The sequence below is a fragment of the Sardina pilchardus genome, chromosome 14 (assembly GCF_963854185.1).
Source record: "Sardina pilchardus chromosome 14, fSarPil1.1, whole genome shotgun sequence".
NCBI classification, from domain to species: domain Eukaryota; kingdom Metazoa; phylum Chordata; class Actinopteri; order Clupeiformes; family Clupeidae; genus Sardina; species Sardina pilchardus.
In genome coordinates, this window is record NC_085007.1 from 12,532,581 (window position 1) to 12,551,588 (window position 19,008).

General features: G+C 42.9%; 1 protein-coding gene and 1 long non-coding RNA gene across 2 annotated transcripts in view; one reads left to right on the top strand and one right to left on the bottom strand.

Annotated features, from left to right (window-relative positions):
• Nucleotides 1-19,008, bottom strand: part of LOC134100458 (uncharacterized) — a 77,147-nt gene that overhangs the window by 31,030 nt on the left and 27,109 nt on the right. The window lies entirely within an intron of this gene.
• LOC134100457 (myosin heavy chain, fast skeletal muscle-like) lies at nucleotides 1,253-17,978 on the top strand. The gene is made up of 40 exons (XM_062553653.1): nucleotides 1,253-1,301; nucleotides 1,672-1,713; nucleotides 2,337-2,552; nucleotides 2,655-2,798; nucleotides 2,879-3,035; nucleotides 3,119-3,146; nucleotides 3,286-3,409; nucleotides 3,495-3,593; nucleotides 3,936-3,999; nucleotides 4,094-4,192; nucleotides 8,913-9,016; nucleotides 9,091-9,229; nucleotides 9,652-9,770; nucleotides 9,927-10,076; nucleotides 10,179-10,349; nucleotides 10,438-10,738; nucleotides 10,849-10,919; nucleotides 11,001-11,088; nucleotides 11,173-11,290; nucleotides 11,387-11,510; nucleotides 11,618-11,754; nucleotides 12,044-12,299; nucleotides 12,406-12,648; nucleotides 12,737-12,913; nucleotides 12,992-13,137; nucleotides 13,253-13,343; nucleotides 13,422-13,811; nucleotides 13,910-14,155; nucleotides 14,246-14,442; nucleotides 14,552-14,735; nucleotides 14,823-14,988; nucleotides 15,092-15,216; nucleotides 15,306-15,614; nucleotides 16,435-16,638; nucleotides 16,739-16,864; nucleotides 16,972-17,142; nucleotides 17,257-17,361; nucleotides 17,433-17,528; nucleotides 17,651-17,782; nucleotides 17,872-17,978. The coding sequence occupies exons 3-40, from the start codon at nucleotides 2,349-2,351 to the stop codon at nucleotides 17,890-17,892; spliced, it is 5,826 nt and encodes a 1,941-aa protein (XP_062409637.1). The 5' UTR covers nucleotides 1,253-1,301; nucleotides 1,672-1,713; nucleotides 2,337-2,348; the 3' UTR covers nucleotides 17,893-17,978.

The following is a 19,008-nucleotide window of genomic DNA, read 5'->3' on the forward strand; positions in this document are numbered from 1 at the left end:
AAAATGTCACTGAACACCAGTCATAAAAAAGCTCTGCATTTCACTTTTGGAATACTGCCCTAAAATTTGACTGATCGGTGGTGCCTTCAAACTACACTGAACATAATACATAGTCTTATAATAAATATGACAGCATGGTGTTTCAACTATGATGCTGAAGGCTGGTTACACATATTTGGAGAGCCACCAGTCAAAACACCCTAGGCCAGTATAGTTAGCAGTACAGGTTAACAATGTATAAAGTGTCACAAGGTTATGGAAGTACAGTATACAGAAGAAATTATTGCTTCTTATGAGTTGTGATACCTACATTTAAGTGTCAATTTATTTACCATGTCTATCTCGACAGAGTGCAAGAAATGTGTCAGGATCTGGACCAGTCTGAGTGGCTTTCTGCCTCCCTGGTGACTATCTACTTTTTTTTTGCTTTTCCCATGTGCTCTATGTTCACCTGAAGAGAGAGAGAGATGCCGCACACTCCGAGTTATAAGTACATTTTTTTCCTATATCAAGTTCCTGACAAAATGTCACTGAGCACCAGTCATAACACAACTCTGCACTTCACTTTTGGAAAACTGCCCTAAAATTCACTAGTTCTACCAGGGCCAAAACACTTGACACAAGACACATGCCATGTGTTCGCATGAATGCTTGGATGGCATAAATAGAGTACAGCACATTCATGCCTGAAGGACATATTAATTACACATTTATTTCAGGGAGCTTACACATTAAAGGGAAACAACATTTAGTACAAACCACACCTTGGCCATAAAAAGCATAAAGGCATAGATGAACAGACTTATGGAGCAGGCCTTTTGGGGCATTACCCTTTAATTAGGATATAGGATAACAATTGCACTTGTATCACGCTACTATGAAATGATACACCAACTGTTCCATACCAGAGATACATTTTTATGGACACATTGCTCAATGTTCCCATAACATTCATTTCCCATTTTACCACAGTGAGCATCTCCAGATATCAAATAACTTTTCAAATCCTAAAATTAAAAATGAATTGGTTAAAATACACACAAAATCTTTTTGCAAATTGATTGAAAAAAATTGCACCACTTATGGCCCTCACTTTGAGTAAGCCACCTATTTTACTGTTATGTGTTGAGGTGATGTTTAAATAGATCCTAACACATCAATCAAAGACATCTTGCCTTATTAGAGCTCTGCTTAGTTGACAGAATACAGCCAATATAAGGACCTAGAGGACTGCAAGAGAGGCCAGGGGGTTCCAGTGCACAGTAAGCTATCCCGTGCTTTCACAGACAGGCAGACAGGAGGTGGGTCCTGTAGAGATTGTGTCATGGCAGACTGCATCTCTTCATCTACTTTAATTACTTACGCCAACGAGGTTATGTTTTCATCGGGGTTTGTCTGTCTGTCTGTCTGTCTGTTTATTTGCTTGTTTGCTTGTTTGTTTGTTTGTTTGCAAGATAACTGAAAAAGTTATGGATGGATTTTGATAACATTTTCAGGAAAGGTCTCTAAAATGACCCAAGGAAGAAACTATCACATTTTGGGAGTGATCCATATCACCGTCTGGATCCAGGAGACGATTATGTTTTTCGCTTGGCGAAGGTCTGCACTCTCGAAGTGCTTTTCTAGTTTCTATACTAAAATACTTGACTTTGTATGTCTTACCATTTTTAGATACTCAACTGAGAAAAATTCATCTGGTCTTGGGAGAAAAAGGTAGGGCACTACATCTGATTTGTCTGAACAGCTAAACAATTAAAACAACCTTACTTGCCTTCTAGTAAACTAAATGTCTCGGAAGGCAATTACTGATTATTGTTATGAACGTTGACAAAGGTGTAGCTCCATCCAAAATCTTATTTGTCAAGAAATATTCAATCTTTGCAGCAGATTCTGTCCAATATGCCTACACCATCAGCTATCTACTGTGCCTAGTTAGGATTGTAATGTTGACAAAAATCTTGAGAATGGAAGCTTATATTTAAACATCCCTACCCTCCACCATTATTCAGTGATATCTAAAAAACCTTCAACTGGGTCACTTCAATCACTTTAGTAGTTTGTATGGTATGCTTTGGATATTTGTGAATATTCAATGTGTATTAGTATGGGATTAGATTTACTAATGTTACTAATTTTAGAGTAAATTGGTTCCATTATTATAGATATCATACGACTGTGTTGTATTTTGCTTTTGAATAAACTATACAGTCTGAGCACCCAATGTACATTGATAAGCTCCATATGGAGGCCTGGCAAACAACTATGCTGTGCAAGTCTGATTGTTTAAAGTGTTTTATGTTGAAACTGTCTGCTCTTCATGTTTATGATCAATGCAGTAACCAGCAATCATGGGTGACGGTGAAATGGCCGTCTTTGGCTCTGCTGCCATCTACCTTCGTAAGCCTGAGAAGGAGAGAATTGAGGCCCAAACCAAGCCCTTTGATGCAAAGAGTGCTTGCTATGTCTGTGACAAAGAGGACTTGTACGTCAAGGGTACAATCAAAAAGAAGGACGGTGGCAAAGCCACTGTTGAAGTGCTTGAAACCAAGGAGGTACTTAAGAGAGGATGTTATAATTACTCTGGTGATAAAATGTAATTTTCATATTAAGTTTTAGCATACATCTCTTAAAGCTGTTTTTTACATTGGTTTTAGGAAAGGACAGTGAAGGAAGATGAAGTCTTCCCCATGAATCCTCCCAAGTTCGACAAAATTGAGGACATGGCCATGATGACCCACCTCAATGAAGCCTCTGTCCTGTATAACCTCAAAGAGCGTTATGCAGCATGGATGATCTACGTAAGCATTGCACTTTTGACCAAATTAAGAAAATAAAAAAACATTTGAAAAACTAACAACTAATCTTTCCTTCATTCTAGACCTACTCTGGACTTTTCTGTGTCACTGTGAACCCCTACAAGTGGCTCCCAGTATACGACGCAGAAGTGGTGAATGCCTACAGAGGCAAGAAGCGCGTAGAGGCCCCACCCCACATCTTCTCTGTCTCTGACAACGCATATCAGTTCATGCTCCAAGGTATGCTTTCAATTTTAAAGCCAACACTGAAAAATACATTACCTATTTGATCCATTCATGTACATCTCTATTTTGCCCCACAGACAGGGAGAATCAGTCTGTCCTGATCACGTACGTGTCAAAGTATCCCTTATAACTTTTTACAGGTTTTAATAAAGGGCTAAACTTTGCATAGCTTATACAGTATACTCTTCTGGTACACTTTGTAATTGTAAATTACAAATATTGCAATATCTTCTGTTCAATACAGCGGAGAATCTGGTGCTGGCAAGACTGTAAACACCAAGCGTGTCATCCAGTACTTTGCAACAATTGCAGTGTCTGGTGGGAAGAAGGGAGCAGCAGCAGATGCTCCACCAGCCAGTGCTGGAAAAATAAAGGCAGGGGCCCCTTGCATATTTATAGGCTAATTATCATATAGCACCAGACATGAACTTCAATAACAATATATCTATGGACTTGCAGGGCTCTCTTGAAGACCAGATTATTGCTGCCAACCCACTGCTGGAGTCTTATGGTAATGCTAAGACTGTGAGGAATGACAACTCTTCACGTTTCGTAAGTTTAGTCTCTTGTCAAAACGCCTACCTCTATTTTGTTGTTTTTAGACAGAATGAACATCTTAGAGCTTTTCTTTTAACAAAACACACTAAAACTTTATTTTATATCTAATATTTTTTTTTAACCATTCTCTGGTTTTCTACTTTCTGCTCTACACTATCATATTTTCCTTTTTGTATCAGTAAAGGCAGTATTCATTTTTACTCTTAGGTCTATTACTGAATATTTTGATATTTCTTTAATACTTTAATAGTTTCCTCATTTGTAACTTGTAACCTGCATTGGTTAACAGCTTCAGCTAAACAAATACATGTCATTTCAAAATGTAATCTCAAACAGGGTAAATTCATCAGAATTCACTTTGGCACATCTGGGAAACTGGCTAGGGCTGATATCGAGACTTGTAAGTATAATGAAATAATTCATCTGTTTAAAGAAATATTTAATTATTGCCTTAAATGTGTCAAATGAAAATGCATCCTTTCCTGCTTAACAAGATCTACTGGAGAAGTCTAGAGTGACATTCCAGCTTCCTGATGAGAGAGGCTACCACATCTTCTACCAGATGATGACTAACCACAAGCCTGAGCTCATAGGTAAGGTTAATATTTTCAACCAACATTCAAAAATCAATACATGTATGTCATTCTGAATTCATAATTGTAGATGTGTTGAATCATGCACTTGACAATAGTAGTAGAAGCGAGGTAACTTTATTCAAACACACCCGTAGCTCTTCCTGACTGGAAACCTTCTACCCACAATTCCCGTAGACCCCTTAACGTCATCTCCTGCACATAGGATTTGGGGATGGTTGCCAGGTCAACCATCAACATAATCTACATCCCCCTTCTTAAAGACAGAGAACAGTCAAAAGAATCTACTTCATAACTATGGTTAGAATAGCTAACTCCTTATACTTTTAACAGGTCATATCTACTATAAGCAGGATGCATGGCAGTGCATAAGCATACAACGTACAGCCTCAATAGAGGTAGAACATTCACATTTACATTGGCTGACATCTTCACTACCTTTTTTTTTTTTTTTTTTTTTTTTTTTTTTTTTAGAACAACCAAAAGGAACCGCAGGCCGCTCGGAGGGGTACAGCCTATAACCAAGAAATATCAATAAAACTCATGTGTGGTAGGGGGAAAAAAAAACAGTCCATGTTTAGGCCTATGTAGTGTAGTCTTTGTAAAGAGAATTGGGCTTTGACCATCTCCCTGAACGGGTGATGACAGATTCTTGTGGCTGTGCCGCCGCCGGCTGGATGATATCAGGCTGGGGTTCTGGTGTCGGTTCGGAAGCAGTAGACGGTGGTGCCTCATCTGTCGTGGGATGGATGTAGGTCTCAGGTGTCTGTAGCAGGTGGCGTCTGTTTCTCACATACGTGCCATCTCCAGCCTGGACTTGATAACTGTTGGGCTGTTGTGCTCTCCCTAGCACTGTTCCTAGCCTGTCATATCCCCTGGTAGTCTGCATTCTTACCGTTTGTCCTGCTTGCAATGGCACGAGTGGTCGTGCTGACTTGTCATAGTATGCCTTTCCCTTCTGTCTAGCATGAGATAGGGCTGTGTGTATCTGTGTCTCCACCTTGGGCACATACATGGCCTTGGTCATGGGGATGAGTGTCTTGGTGCGTCTGGAAAGCAGCCGCTGCGCTGGTGACGGCAGCCCATCTCTTGGGGTGTTCCGTAGGTTGAGCAGTGCTGCATAAACGTCTGTGCTATCACGTGTGCATTTCTCGAGCAGGTGTTTGGCTGAGCGCACAGCCCTCTCAGCCAACCCATTTGACTGGGGGTAGTGGGGACTGCTGGTGACATGGCCGAAGTCCCATGCGCTGGCAAATTCTTGGAACTCCTTACTTGTGAATGTTGTGGCATTATCAGTCATAAGTTGCTGAGGTGCTCCATGGGTAGCAAAGTGGCGTTTCAATCTGGTTATGATGGTTGCACTGGTTGTGTTGGGGAGCTGGTCTATTTCGTACCAGCCAGAGTACGAGTCAACCAGCACAAGATGTTCTCTCCCGCCCCATTCGAAGATATCTGCTGCCGTGAGAGCCCATGGCAGGTCAGGTATGTCGTGCAGCTGTAGGGGCTCTTTTGTTTGATGTGGTCGAAGGGCATTGCATGGGGCACACCTAGAGACTTCATTTTCAATGTCCTGGTAGACACTGGGCCAAAACATGGTTTCTCTGGCCCTACGCTTTGTCGCCTCAAGGCCCGGGTGACCTTGATGCAGCTGTTTGACGTAATAGTGTTGCAGTGAATGGGGAATGATGAAACGCTGACCACGGAGCAGCAGGTTGTTGTGAGCTGTGAGTTCGTCTCTCATGGGATAGAACTGCCTCAAGTCATGTGACAATGCCTTTGATGAGTCAGGCCAGCCAGTTGTAATGACATCTAATAAACGCCTGCACAGAGGGTCTGCCAATGTCTCGCGTCTGAGCTCCTCAATTCTCTTTGATGAGAGTACCTCCACTGTCATGACATCATATTCCTCATCCATTTCGGCCTGGTCAGTGGAGGGCAGGAATGCACGGGAGAGTGCATCTGCAACGTACAGCTCTTTCCCTTTTTTATAGATGACATTGAGATTGTAGCGCTGTAGTTTAAGCATCATCCTTTGAAGACGTGCAGATGCTAGGTGTAACGGTTTTCGCAAGATAGTGATGAGAGGCTGATGATCAGTCTCAACAGTCACAGGCCGGCCATATATGTAGTCATGGAATTTCTGACAGGCATAGACAAGGGCAAGTAGTTCCTTCTCAATTTGTGCGTAGCGGGACTCAGTCTCTGTGAGGGCCCTGGAGGCGAACGCCACTGGCCCGCCATTCTGTAGACAGACGGCACCCAGGCCATGCTGAGAAGCGTCAGCAGACAGTACGACTGGGAGGTGGACATCAAAGTACTGGAGCACAGGAGGGCTGGAAAGGAGTTCCTTAAGCTTAGTGAAAGCCGCAGTGTGGTGTTCTTGCCAATTCCAGTCCACATCCTGAAGCAAGAGTTGACGTAAGGGCGCCGTGACTTCACTGTAGCCCGGTATAAACTTGGAAAGGTAATTCGTCATGCCCAGAAATCTTTGGATGCCATGTTTGTCCTCTGGGGGAGCCATCAGGCGCACTGCAGCAGTCTTGGCAGGGTCCGGTTTGATGCCTTGGTCAGTGAGCAGGTGACCTACGTATGAGACCGCTGACACTCGGAAGCGGCACTTGTCAGGGTTTAGTTTGAGGTTGATTGCTCGTATTCTGTCCATTACCTGGCGGAGGCGCACATCATGCTCTTCCCTAGTGCGGCCCCAGACCAAGATGTCATCGACCACAATTGCACAAGGTAGCCCTTCAAAAAGTTGCTCCATGCACCTCTGGAAGACCTCACTGCCCGTGGATATTCCATAGGGCATGCGGAGGAAGGCATAGCGACCCACTGGGGTCATAAAGGTGGTCAGCTTTGATGACTCCTCACTAAGTGGTACTTGCCAGAAGCCACACTTTGCGTCGAGGATGCTGAACACTTTGGCCCCTGGCATGTCAGCAATCACCTGGTCTACAGTTTTCATTGGATGGTGTGGCCGGAGGAGAGCTCTGTTGAGATGGACAGGGTCAATGCACAGTCTTATGCTACCATCCTTCTTGCATGCGGCCACCATTGCAGACACCCACTCAGTGGGCTCCTGAACAGGCTTTATGACTCCTAACTTATTCATTCTGTTGAGCTCGTCGATAATTTTGTCTTTCATGGCTAACGGCACCCGTCTGGTGGCACATATTGTGGGGTGCACAGAGTTATCCAAGCGCATGTGATACACCACAGGTAGTTTGCCAACAGTGGCACAATCAAACAGATCTTTATATTCTGTGAGCTCTCGGGCCTCCTGTTGGAGAGTGTGCACATTGGGTCCGAGATGCACAAAGCCTAGCCTGACGCTATCAATGAGACCCAATAAAGGCTTCACATTGCTGTCTACAACATGGAACTGCAGTGTCCCACACGTGAAGTTCACATTAGTGATGCCCATGGTTCTGATGACCTCACCACCATAAGCTACGAGATTAACTATATGGCTATTGTCAATGTGGGCATTTTGGTCAATGTCTAGGAGAGTAACTTTGGATAATACATTACACCGGGCTCCTGTGTCAATCTTCACTCTCAGTTGCTTGGCAGTGTGAGATGTTGACAAGACAGTGAATATTTCATCTCTCTCAGCTGATGTCTCCACACTTTCACAGTAGAATAAATCAGTTGGCTCATGTGCAAACTGTGTCTCGAGCGCACTAATTTTGTGCATGTGTTCCGCCCTGCGATGAGCAGGTGATCCACTTGATTGTGGTGGTCCTGGTCCTGATCTATAGGAGGTGCGTGGTTTGCCTGATCTGCAACATTTCGCAAAGTGATTCCATTTGCCACAAGCATTGCAGCGCTTGTTGAAGGCTGGGCAGCTGCTGCGGTCAGATGTGTGTCGCCCACTGCAGTTAGTGCAGGGGTTTTGTTGTACTGCACACACTTCTTCCTTCTGTGGTTCTTTACTGCTGGCCCCTTGTTTTAGTTCTTTGTTGCCTTTCTCTGATTGCTCATGTAACATGCACAATTCAATGGCTGAGTCTAAAGTCAGTTTCTTCTCTTTTAATAACTGTGCACGCATGCTGTCATTTTGAACGCCACATACTAACCGATCTCTAATCAGTTCATCATGCAACGTGCCAAATTCACACTTCTTCGCGAGCGTTTTTAACGAGGCTACGTATGACTGAATAGTCTCGTGTGGCCTTTGATTCGTTGTATTGAATGCGTGTCTGTCCATGATAACATTCTTTACGGGCAGGCAAATCTCTTCAAATTTATTTACCAGTATTTCGGAGTTTTCCGCATCTTCCTCTCTCTCAAAAGTGAAGGTGTCGTATTTATCTTGAGCATCGGGACCAGCGAGGTTGAGGAATGTGTATGCTTTCACTTTCTCACTCGCCGCTGACAAACCGGCGTTGCAATATATGTGCCACTCACGTTTAAACTTCACCCAGTTGTCGGCAATGTTTTCGTTGAAGATGAGGGGGTCAATTCGGCGAAGTCCTTGCGTCATTTTGAATACAGGCTGTCTTCTGACACCATGTAGATGTGTTGAATCATGCACTTGACAATAGTAGTAGAAGCGAGGTAACTTTATTCAAACACACCCGTAGCTCTTCCTGACTGGAAACCTTCTACCCACAATTCCCGTAGACCCCTTAACGTCATCTCCTGCACATAGGATTTGGGGATGGTTGCCAGGTCAACCATCAACATAATCTACAATAATATAATTTGACCCCTACAGAAATGTCCCTCATCACAACCAACCCCTATGACTTCCCAATGTGCAGTCAGGGTCAGATTACTGTGGCCAGCATTGATGACAAAGAGGAACTGGATGCCACAGATGTAAGTCTTCCACATAAGTATTTCCCCCCTTTGATTTCTTGAAAAAGCTCCAAAATAATCAAAAATCATTTCAGGATGCCATTGATATCCTGGGTTTCAGCGGAGAGGAGAAAGTGACCATTTACAAGCTGACTGGTGCTGTGCTACATCATGGCAACATGAAATTCAAGCAAAAGCAGCGTGAGGAGCAGGCTGAGCCTGATGGCACTGAGGGTAAGTTACACTAATGGACCAGTCACTTCTAGTAATAACTAAAGGGTACTCTACTCTTATTTATTTATCCATTCACTCATTCTTTTTTGACTGATTCTCAAGCAGAACCATTGTCACTGCTACTGTACACCATGCCCAAAAATGAAATACCGCCATATGATTATATCAACATGGATATTCATGTATATTCATATTAAGAGACTATTTATCTTCATTTAAAGACAAACATTTACAAAACAATGGTCACTCTGATACCTTTATTTTTGTGAGACTTGTCTATCTAAGACAAATGTTCTGATTTAGGGAGAGGAGATTTAGGTGAACAAACTTGTTTAATAAGTTGTCCCGAATTTGTTTGGAGTATGGAGTATGAAATTGGTTGCTACAAATGTCAAAATGCTACACTTTGGTACTTTTTTTAGATGCTGACAAAGTCGCTTACCTTCTGGGCCTGAACTCCGCTGACATGCTGAAAGCTTTGTGCTACCCAAGAGTGAAAGTTGGAAATGAGTTTGTCACCAAGGGTCAGACTGTGCCACAGGTATTATTCTAGTCACTAAGAGCTTCACAAGATCACAAACCACTTGGCAGAGTTTGGACAGAATTGCTGATAGTGAAATTACCTGTTTTTATCATAGAAGCATTTTAGTTTTAGGTTTGAATATAGCATGACCGTTGTTTGAATATTCTGTTTCAGGTCAATAACTCAGTTTCGGCCTTGTCCAAGTCCATCTATGAGAGGATGTTCTTGTGGATGGTCATCCGTATCAACCAGATGTTGGACACTAAACAGCCAAGCCAGTTCTTTATCGGTGTGCTGGATATTGCTGGCTTTGAGATTTTCGATGTGAGTGTTATTCACCAATTCAATAGTTGTTCACCAACTATTTATTTCTAGTGACTCATGTTGTAATATTCTCCAATTATGTATGACATTTCTCCTACATAGTACAACAGCATGGAGCAGCTGTGCATCAACTTCACCAATGAGAAACTGCAACAGTTCTTCAACCACCACATGTTCGTTCTGGAGCAAGAGGAGTACAAGAAAGAGGGCATTGAATGGGAGTTCATTGACTTTGGCATGGACTTGGCTGCTTGCATTGAACTCATTGAGAAGGTCAGTTTCAATGAATCAAATGAGTCAAGCACTAGATTTGTGTCGTTTTATAATTCCTACTTTTAAAACTAGCCTCATTTTCCAACAGCCAATGGGAGTCTTTGCCATCCTTGAAGAGGAGTGCATGTTCCCCAAGGCCTCTGACACCACTTTCAAGAACAAGCTGTATGACCAGCATCTTGGCAAGAATAGGGCCTTTGAGAAGCCCAAGCCCAAAAAAGGCTGTGCTGAGGCCCACTTCTCTCTGGTGCACTATGCCGGCACTGTGGACTACAATGTCACTGGATGGCTGGACAAGAACAAGGATCCACTGAACGATTCTGTTATTCAGCTGTACCAGAAGTCGGGAGTGAAACTCCTGCCTGTCTTGTACCCACCTGTCGTTGAGGGTAACAAAAGCTATATAAAGTATAAAAGCTAATATAGGAATATCCAGTCTATAAACTTTCTGTGCATTTAACTCAACTGTGGAATTTTTCACTTGTCTGTATGTCAACAGAGACTGGTGGCGCTAAGAAGGGTGGTAAGAAGAAGGGTGGCTCCATGCAGACTGTGTCATCACAGTTCAGGGTATGCATTACATCAATAACACACATGAAACATCTTTAGGAGAGTTGAGTGTATGATTGCACCTCATTCTTATCTCTACAGGAGAACTTGGGCAAACTGATGACCAACTTGAGGAGCACCCATCCCCACTTTGTGCGTTGTCTGATTCCAAATGAAATTAAGAAACCAGGTAGAGAGCTTGGCTGAAATTATACAATATATAGTTCTAAACCTGATATTTTCCTTGAAAATACACACCTCTCTATTTTAACAGGTCTTATGCAGAACTTTCTGGTCATCCACCAGCTCAGGTGCAATGGTGTACTTGAGGGTATCAGAATCTGCAGAAAGGGTTTCCCAAGCAGAATCCTATATGCTGACTTCAAACAGAGGTGAACTGAGAAAGCCAATAATGTATTACACATGTTCAATACTACTGGAGAAAAGTAATAACATTTACTGTATGCACCTGTATTTATTCTGTCTAGATACAAAGTGCTGAATGCCAGTGTGATCCCTGAGGGTCAATTCATTGATAACAAGAAGGCTTCTGAGAAGCTCTTGGGATCCATTGATGTTGATCACACCCAGTACAAGTTTGGACACACAAAGGTAGAGAGATTTCATTCTATTTCTTATCTGCTTACCATGAGTACAAACAAGAGCTAAGGTTTTTTCTGTGTGAAATGTATGCTTATAAATTGTCCTTTATTTCTCAGGTGTTCTTCAAAGCTGGTCTGCTGGGTACCCTTGAGGAGCTTCGAGATGAGAAACTGTCTTCCCTGGTCACAATGACTCAGGCTCTCTGCCGTGCATACCTGATGAGGAGGGAGTTTGTGAAGATGATGGAAAGGAGGTACTTTCTCTTTTTTTAAAGACTCAGAAGTATGAAAGATTGATCAGTTATGAATGGTATAACATGTATATTCCTATTACACTTGCTACCCATTTCATGTAATCATAGTCCTACATAGAAGGTTTAAGATACGTTTCACCACCTTTTTTGTGTAGAACTACAAGGAATTGTTACAGAAGTCTGAAAGATTGATATGATATGAATAGTATAACTTGTATAGTCTTATTACACTTACTACCCATAGTATATAGAAGGTTTAAAGATACATTTCACCACCTCTCTTGTGTAGGGAGGCTATCTACACCGTCCAGTACAATATCCGCTCATTCATGAATGTCAAGACTTGGCCATGGATGAAGGTTTACTACAAGATCAAGCCTTTGCTGAAGAGTGCTGAAACTGAAAAGGAGCTGGCCAACCTGAAGGAGGGCTATGAGAAAATCAAGGTGGACTTTGCAAAGGTAGAGGCCAGGAAGAAGGAGCTGGAGGAGAAGATGGTGGCTCTGGTGCAAGAGAGGAATGACCTGGCGCTGCAAGTGGCATCTGTAAGTGTATATTGTACCATTTCAATATTCACAATCATACCACAACCCAGTCTCAGCATTGTGTTTTCAATACAAATCCAGTGCTTTTATCTTATATTTACAATAGGGAAGTGAGGGTCTCAATGATGCTGAGGAAAGGTGTGAGGGTCTTATCAAAAGCAAGATCCAACTCGAGGCCAAAGTCAAAGAGACAACTGAGAGACTGGAGGATGAAGAGGAAATCAATGCTGAGCTGACTGCCAAGAAGAGGAAACTGGAGGATGAGTGCTCTGAGCTCAAAAAGGATATTGATGATCTGGAGCTGACTTTGGCCAAAGTGGAGAAGGAGAAACATGCCACTGAGAACAAGGTTTGGATGTCTAAAGGACAGATACTAGTGTGTCGGAAATAAATGTCTAAGTTACACTGTTTACTGATACAAAACTATCTATGTGCAGGTCAAGAACCTAACTGAAGAGATGGCCTCTCAGGATGAGTCCATCGCTAAGCTAACAAAGGAGAAGAAAGCCCTCCAAGAGGCCCACCAGCAGTCACTTGATGATCTTCAAGCAGAGGAAGACAAAGTCAACACTCTGACCAAATCCAAGACTAAGCTTGAACAGCAAGTGGACGATGTAAGTTCTTAATAAACAGGAGTTCTACATTGTATTATATCATATCCCACGATCTCACCTCAAACTTCAAATTGGCAGCTTGAGGGTTCCCTGGAGCAAGAAAAGAAGCTCCGTATGGACCTTGAGAGAGCCAAGAGAAAGCTTGAGGGTGATCTGAAGCTGGCCCAGGAGAACATCATGGATCTGGAGAACGACAAGCAGCAGTCTGATGAGAAGATAAAGAAGTAATGCTGGGTTCCACTGAGCAACACTATTTATGCAAAAGGAATATTAATCAGAATACGACTATACACTTTTGTAAGCATTCACTGTCAATTATTTTACTTTACTGTGGCACAGGAAGGAGTTTGAAACAAGCCAACTTCTTAGCAAGATTGAGGACGAACAATCATTGGGTGCTCAGCTCCAGAAGAAGATCAAGGAGCTTCAGGTTTAATTATTCTCTAGCAAATCAAAATCTGAGCTTTTTTGCAATTTTCTGTTTTAGCAATATTCTTTTAATCAATAGGCCCGTATTGAGGAACTGGAGGAAGAGATTGAGGCTGAGCGTGCAGCTCGTGCCAAGGTTGAGAAGCAGAGAGCTGATCTCTCCAGGGAACTTGAGGAGATCAGTGAAAGGCTTGAGGAGGCTGGTGGTGCCACTGCTGCTCAAATTGAGATGAACAAGAAGCGTGAGGCTGAGTTCCAGAAGTTGCGTCGTGACCTTGAGGAGTCCACCCTGCAGCATGAAGCCACTGCAGCAGCTCTCCGTAAGAAGCAGGCTGACAGCGTAGCAGAGCTGGGAGAGCAGATCGACAACCTCCAGCGTGTCAAGCAGAAGCTTGAGAAAGAGAAGAGTGAATACAAGATGGAAATTGATGATCTCGCCAGTAACATGGAGGCTGTTGCTAAAGCTAAGGTTGGTAAAATGTTAACCCTCATGTTATCTTTTAAACAAACCAAATTATACAATGATTTGATTACATTTTTACTACGAATGGACATTTTCATAAACAGGGAAATCTGGAGAAGATGTGCCGCACCCTAGAGGACCAGCTCAGTGAAACCAAGTCCAAGAGTGATGAGGGTGCCCGTCAGGTCAATGACCTCAGTGCTCAGAGAGCAAGACTTCAGACTGAAAATGGTGAGCTTGGCCGCCAGGTTGAGGAGAAAGATGCTCTTGTGTCTCAGCTGACCAGGAGCAAGCAGGCCTTCACTCAGCAAATTGAGGAGCTGAAGAGACTGATAGAAGAAGAAATAAAGGTACGGTCACCTATGCATGAAAAGAAGAAATTGGATTACATAGATCACATTATGTGAAAGGCTTTAACACCCTCACTTGTTAACAAATAGGCCAAGAATGCCCTGGCCCATGCTGTTCAGTCTGCACGCCATGACTGCGACCTCCTGAGGGAGCAGTTTGAGGAAGAGCAGGAAGCAAAGGCTGAACTGCAGCGTGGCATGTCCAAGGCCAACAGCGAGGTTGCTCAGTGGAGGACCAAGTATGAAACTGATGCCATCCAGCGCACTGAGGAGCTTGAGGAGTCCAAGTATGTGCTAAAGATGCTAACAAGTCAATTTTGATGTTGATTTTCATTATCATTTTCTTGAGGAAAACCCCATTATGTACCTCTGACATCAATCTGTTGCTATTTTCAGAAAAAAGCTTGCTCAGCGTCTGCAGGAGGCTGAGGAGCAAATTGAGGCTGTTAACTCCAAATGTGCCTCTCTGGATAAGACCAAGCAGAGACTCCAGGGTGAGGTTGAGGACCTCATGATTGATGTGGAGAGAGCCAATGGTCTAGCTGCTAACCTTGACAAGAAGCAAAGAAACTTTGATAAGGTATTATCTCCACAACATTATTCACATGTGGAATGTAGGTAAAAGCTTAGGAAGTATAAGCCTCACAACAAAAACTGTGTCTAAAAGGTCCTGGCAGAATGGAAGCAGAAGTACGAGGAGGGTCAGGCAGAGTTGGAGGGTGCTCAGAAAGAGGCTCGCTCTCTCAGCACTGAGCTGTTCAAGATGAAGAACTCCTATGAGGAGTCTCTTGACCACCTGGAGACCTTGAAGAGGGAGAACAAGAATTTGCAACGTGAGTCGAATCAGCCCAAAATCCATATCCCATTCAAAAATGTTTGTTTAAAAATCCAGATAAAATTGTTTACTGTAATATCCTGCAATATGCATATTTGCAGAGGAGATCTCCGACCTGACTGAGCAGCTTGGTGAGACTGGAAAGAGCATCCATGAGCTGGAGAAGGCCAAGAAGACTGTAGAAACTGAAAAGTCTGAAATCCAGACAGCCCTGGAGGAGGCGGAGGTAGAAATTGAGACGAGCTTTGCTACACAATGAAAACCTAAAATGGTGATGATGTTTTATATTTTAAATTCATTATTTTCTTTGTATAGGGAACTCTTGAGCATGAGGAGTCCAAGATTCTTCGTGTCCAACTTGAACTGAACCAGATCAAGGGTGAGGTTGACCGGAAGCTCGCAGAGAAAGATGAGGAGATGGAGCAGATCAAGAGGAATGCCCTGAGGATTACCGACTCCATGCAGAGTACTCTGGACTCTGAGGTCAGGAGCAGGAATGATGCCCTGAGAATCAAGAAGAAGATGGAGGGAGACCTCAATGAGATGGAGATTCAGCTGAGCCATTCTAACCGCCAAGCTGCTGAGTCCACGAAACAACTAAGAAATGTGCAGGGTCAACTCAAGGTCAGTTAAGGCTTAAACACACCAACCCGATAATTGGCCGTCGGGGGCGGTTGGGGACTCGAGTCTGTCTGATGTGTCCTGTGCTGTCGCCAGTCGTCATGGGCGTCGGGGTTAATTTTGGCCAGTTTTGGCTGACTTGACATGTAGAGTTGGCCAGTGGCCGTCGGCCTCAACTACCAATCTGATTGGTTGAGTCCTAACCCTTCGAAACATCTAGGTAGCAGAGGACTTCATTTAAACTAACCATTAGCCCTACGTTCAGCAATGTAAGTTTCGAAGTTTCGACCTAGGTTTCTGAACGTGTGTTATTTTACGCTATTTCCCATTCACTTTTCGTTTACCAAGTGAGTGTTTTGTTGGCATCACACACGAGCAATGGCAATAAAATAATACACACTTATATTTAATATTTAATTTAATCATAATTATATTTATATTTTCTTATTGCTTAATCAGAAAAGTTCGAAAACTAGTTCCGCAAATCCTGCATGATATCTACTCAGCTGACTCTGAAGCCTGCAGTTATGGGTAATGTATCACAATTTGTGCATGCGCATAACGTACAATCGGCGTCGGCGTCGCTTCGGTGTGTGCAGTGGCACTTTTTTTGACCGACCAGGGGAGACGAGAGCCTGACTGATGGTCCGACTGCTTTTCTGCCAACAGTCGGCCCGTCGGGTTGGTGTGTTTAGGCCTTTAGAGAATAATATAGTGTAAAGGTACTATGGGATCTATTCTAATCGCCATTAGTATTCAATTGATACTACAAGAAATCCAAACTGTGTAGCATATCTCTTGTCATTCCATGTACTTCTATTAGGATGCCCAACTGCACCTTGATGATGCTGTAAGAGGACAGGAAGACATGAAGGAGCAGGTTGCCATGGTGGAGCGCAGAAACACCCTGATGGTGGCTGAGATTGAGGAGCTCAGAGTTGCACTGGAGCAGACAGAGAGAGGCCGCAAAGTGGCTGAACAGGAGCTGGTTGATGCCAGTGAGCGTGTTGGCCTCCTGCACTCTCAGGTGGAGATATATTTTAATCTCACATAAAATAATCCTTTCCATTGTACTTTCAAAAGATTGTTCAGCATTTAACATTCAACAAATTATTCCTTAATTATAGAACACAAGTCTGATTAACACCAAGAAGAAGCTCGAGTCTGACTTGGTTCAAGTCCAAAGTGAGGTTGATGACATCGTCCAGGAGGCTAGAAATGCTGAGGATAAGGCCAAGAAAGCCATCACTGATGTAAGCAGTGATATTTGTCTCTTAATTAATCTCTAATGTATCAAATATGTGAACATAAAGGAAGTTAGTATGGGAACATATTCTTAAACAAACATTCTACCATTCAGGCTGCCATGATGGCAGAGGAGCTGAAGAAGGAGCAGGACACCAGTTCTCATCTGGAGAGGATGAAGAAGAACCTGGAGGTCACTGTGAAGGATCTGCAGCACCGCCTGGATGAGGCTGAGAATCTGGCCATGAAGGGTGGCAAAAAACAACTCCAGAAACTGGAGTCAAGGGTGAGTGGCTAAACTTGGGTCAGATGAAAATTGTTGTTGCACAGAATTTAGTGAATAACATTTCTAAATTTCATTCTTTGTTTGTGAATGAATGAAAATGTTGCTGATGTGAAGGTTCGCGAGCTGGAGGGTGAGGTTGAGAATGAACAACGACGTGGTGTTGATGCTGTCAAGGGAGTCCGTAAATACGAGAGGAGGGTGAAGGAACTCACCTACCAGGTACACACATTCTTTAACTACTATTGAAATACATTTAACTTGTGGAGTACATTGATTGATTTTCTTTTCAGACTGAGGAGGACAAGAAGAATGTCAACAGACTGCAGGACCTGGTTGACAAGTTGCAGCTGAAGGTCAAAGCCTACAAGAGGCAGGCTGAGGAAGCTGTAAGCGGTCTCTTATATTGCCTATATGGCCAGATGTTTTGCCTGGCATATTACAAAAAAAATATAGGTTTGCTTTAGATCTAAAGCCTCTGTACTCATTAAACATATTTGCGCATTATTAGGAGGAGCAAGCCAACTCCCACCTGTCCAAGTTCAGGAAGGTTCAGCATGAGCTAGAGGAGGCTGAGGAGCGTGCTGATATTGCTGAATCCCAGGTCAACAAGATGAGAGCAAAGAGCCGTGATTCTGGGAAGGTAAATCTAATTTACCATATCTCAATTTATCATAAGCCATCATATGTTCATACTCAATTTAATTTCCTTCCTCTATTTCTTTTTCTTAGGGCAAGGAGGCTGCAGAGTAAATCCTGTGAAGTCTTCTGACGATTTGGATTAATATTCTGATTACTGTGCCCTGTCAGTCACTCCTACATAATAAAAGTCTCTGCAGAATATATGAGTACATTGTTTTTTAATCAGAATCAGAATTAATTGTTATCAGAATTTGCAACATAGATAGATAGATAGATACAGTAGATAGATAGATAGATAGATAGATACTTTATTGATCCCCAAGGGGAAATTCAAGGTCCCAGCAGCTTAAGACACCACACACAACATACACCACAATGTAAACAGGATGATCAACAACAACAGCAAATCAACATGACTAATAAGAACAGTAAAATACTACATACTAAGATAAAGATGTGCATGAATGTACTAAGGATTTGTACTGTGATCCAGTATGAGGTGTGTGTCAAGTGCAAATAACAGTGCAAGGTTAAAGTCAAGTGACCAGCAATATACATGTACAAATGTACATGTAAGTATGGACAATCAAAAATGTAAGCATACTGTAGTAATATAACAGTTCTAGTATAAATATATGGACAAATAAGATAATAAATGACGTACAGTAGTCATACAAGAATAATAGCAGCAGTGCAAGGATAAGTCAGATAGGGGTAAAGGCATCAGCCATTGGTCAAGTATGAAGTTAAAAATATATGGACAAAATAAGAGACATAGTAATATGATAAGAGTAAGAGTTGTAGCAGCAGTGCAAGGATAAGTTTAAGTTTGATAGGATGAAGGTATCAGCCATTGGGGATGAAGGGAGGGGTTGTGCATATGAACAAATGTAGCCAGTAAAGCCAGTAAACATTGTCAACAGTACACAGTATTGTACAGAAATGCCATGCAGGTGTATAAGTGAGGATGAAGGTGCCTATGCAGAGAAGTCCAATGCCATGGTCTTGTTCACCCTGGGGGGAGGGGAGGAGGAGACGTGCTGCACTGAGAGTGAGAGGGGAGGTGTGAATTGAGCAGTTAAGCTAGCAAGAGCAGTGTCCAGGGGTGGTGGGACAGGCCATGTCCATTGAAGCTGGAACAGGGCAGTCAAACCTGTTGTAGAAGTGGTTTAACTGGTTTGCCCATTCCAGATCTCTCTCCACAGAGCTGCTACTCTTCCTCAGGCC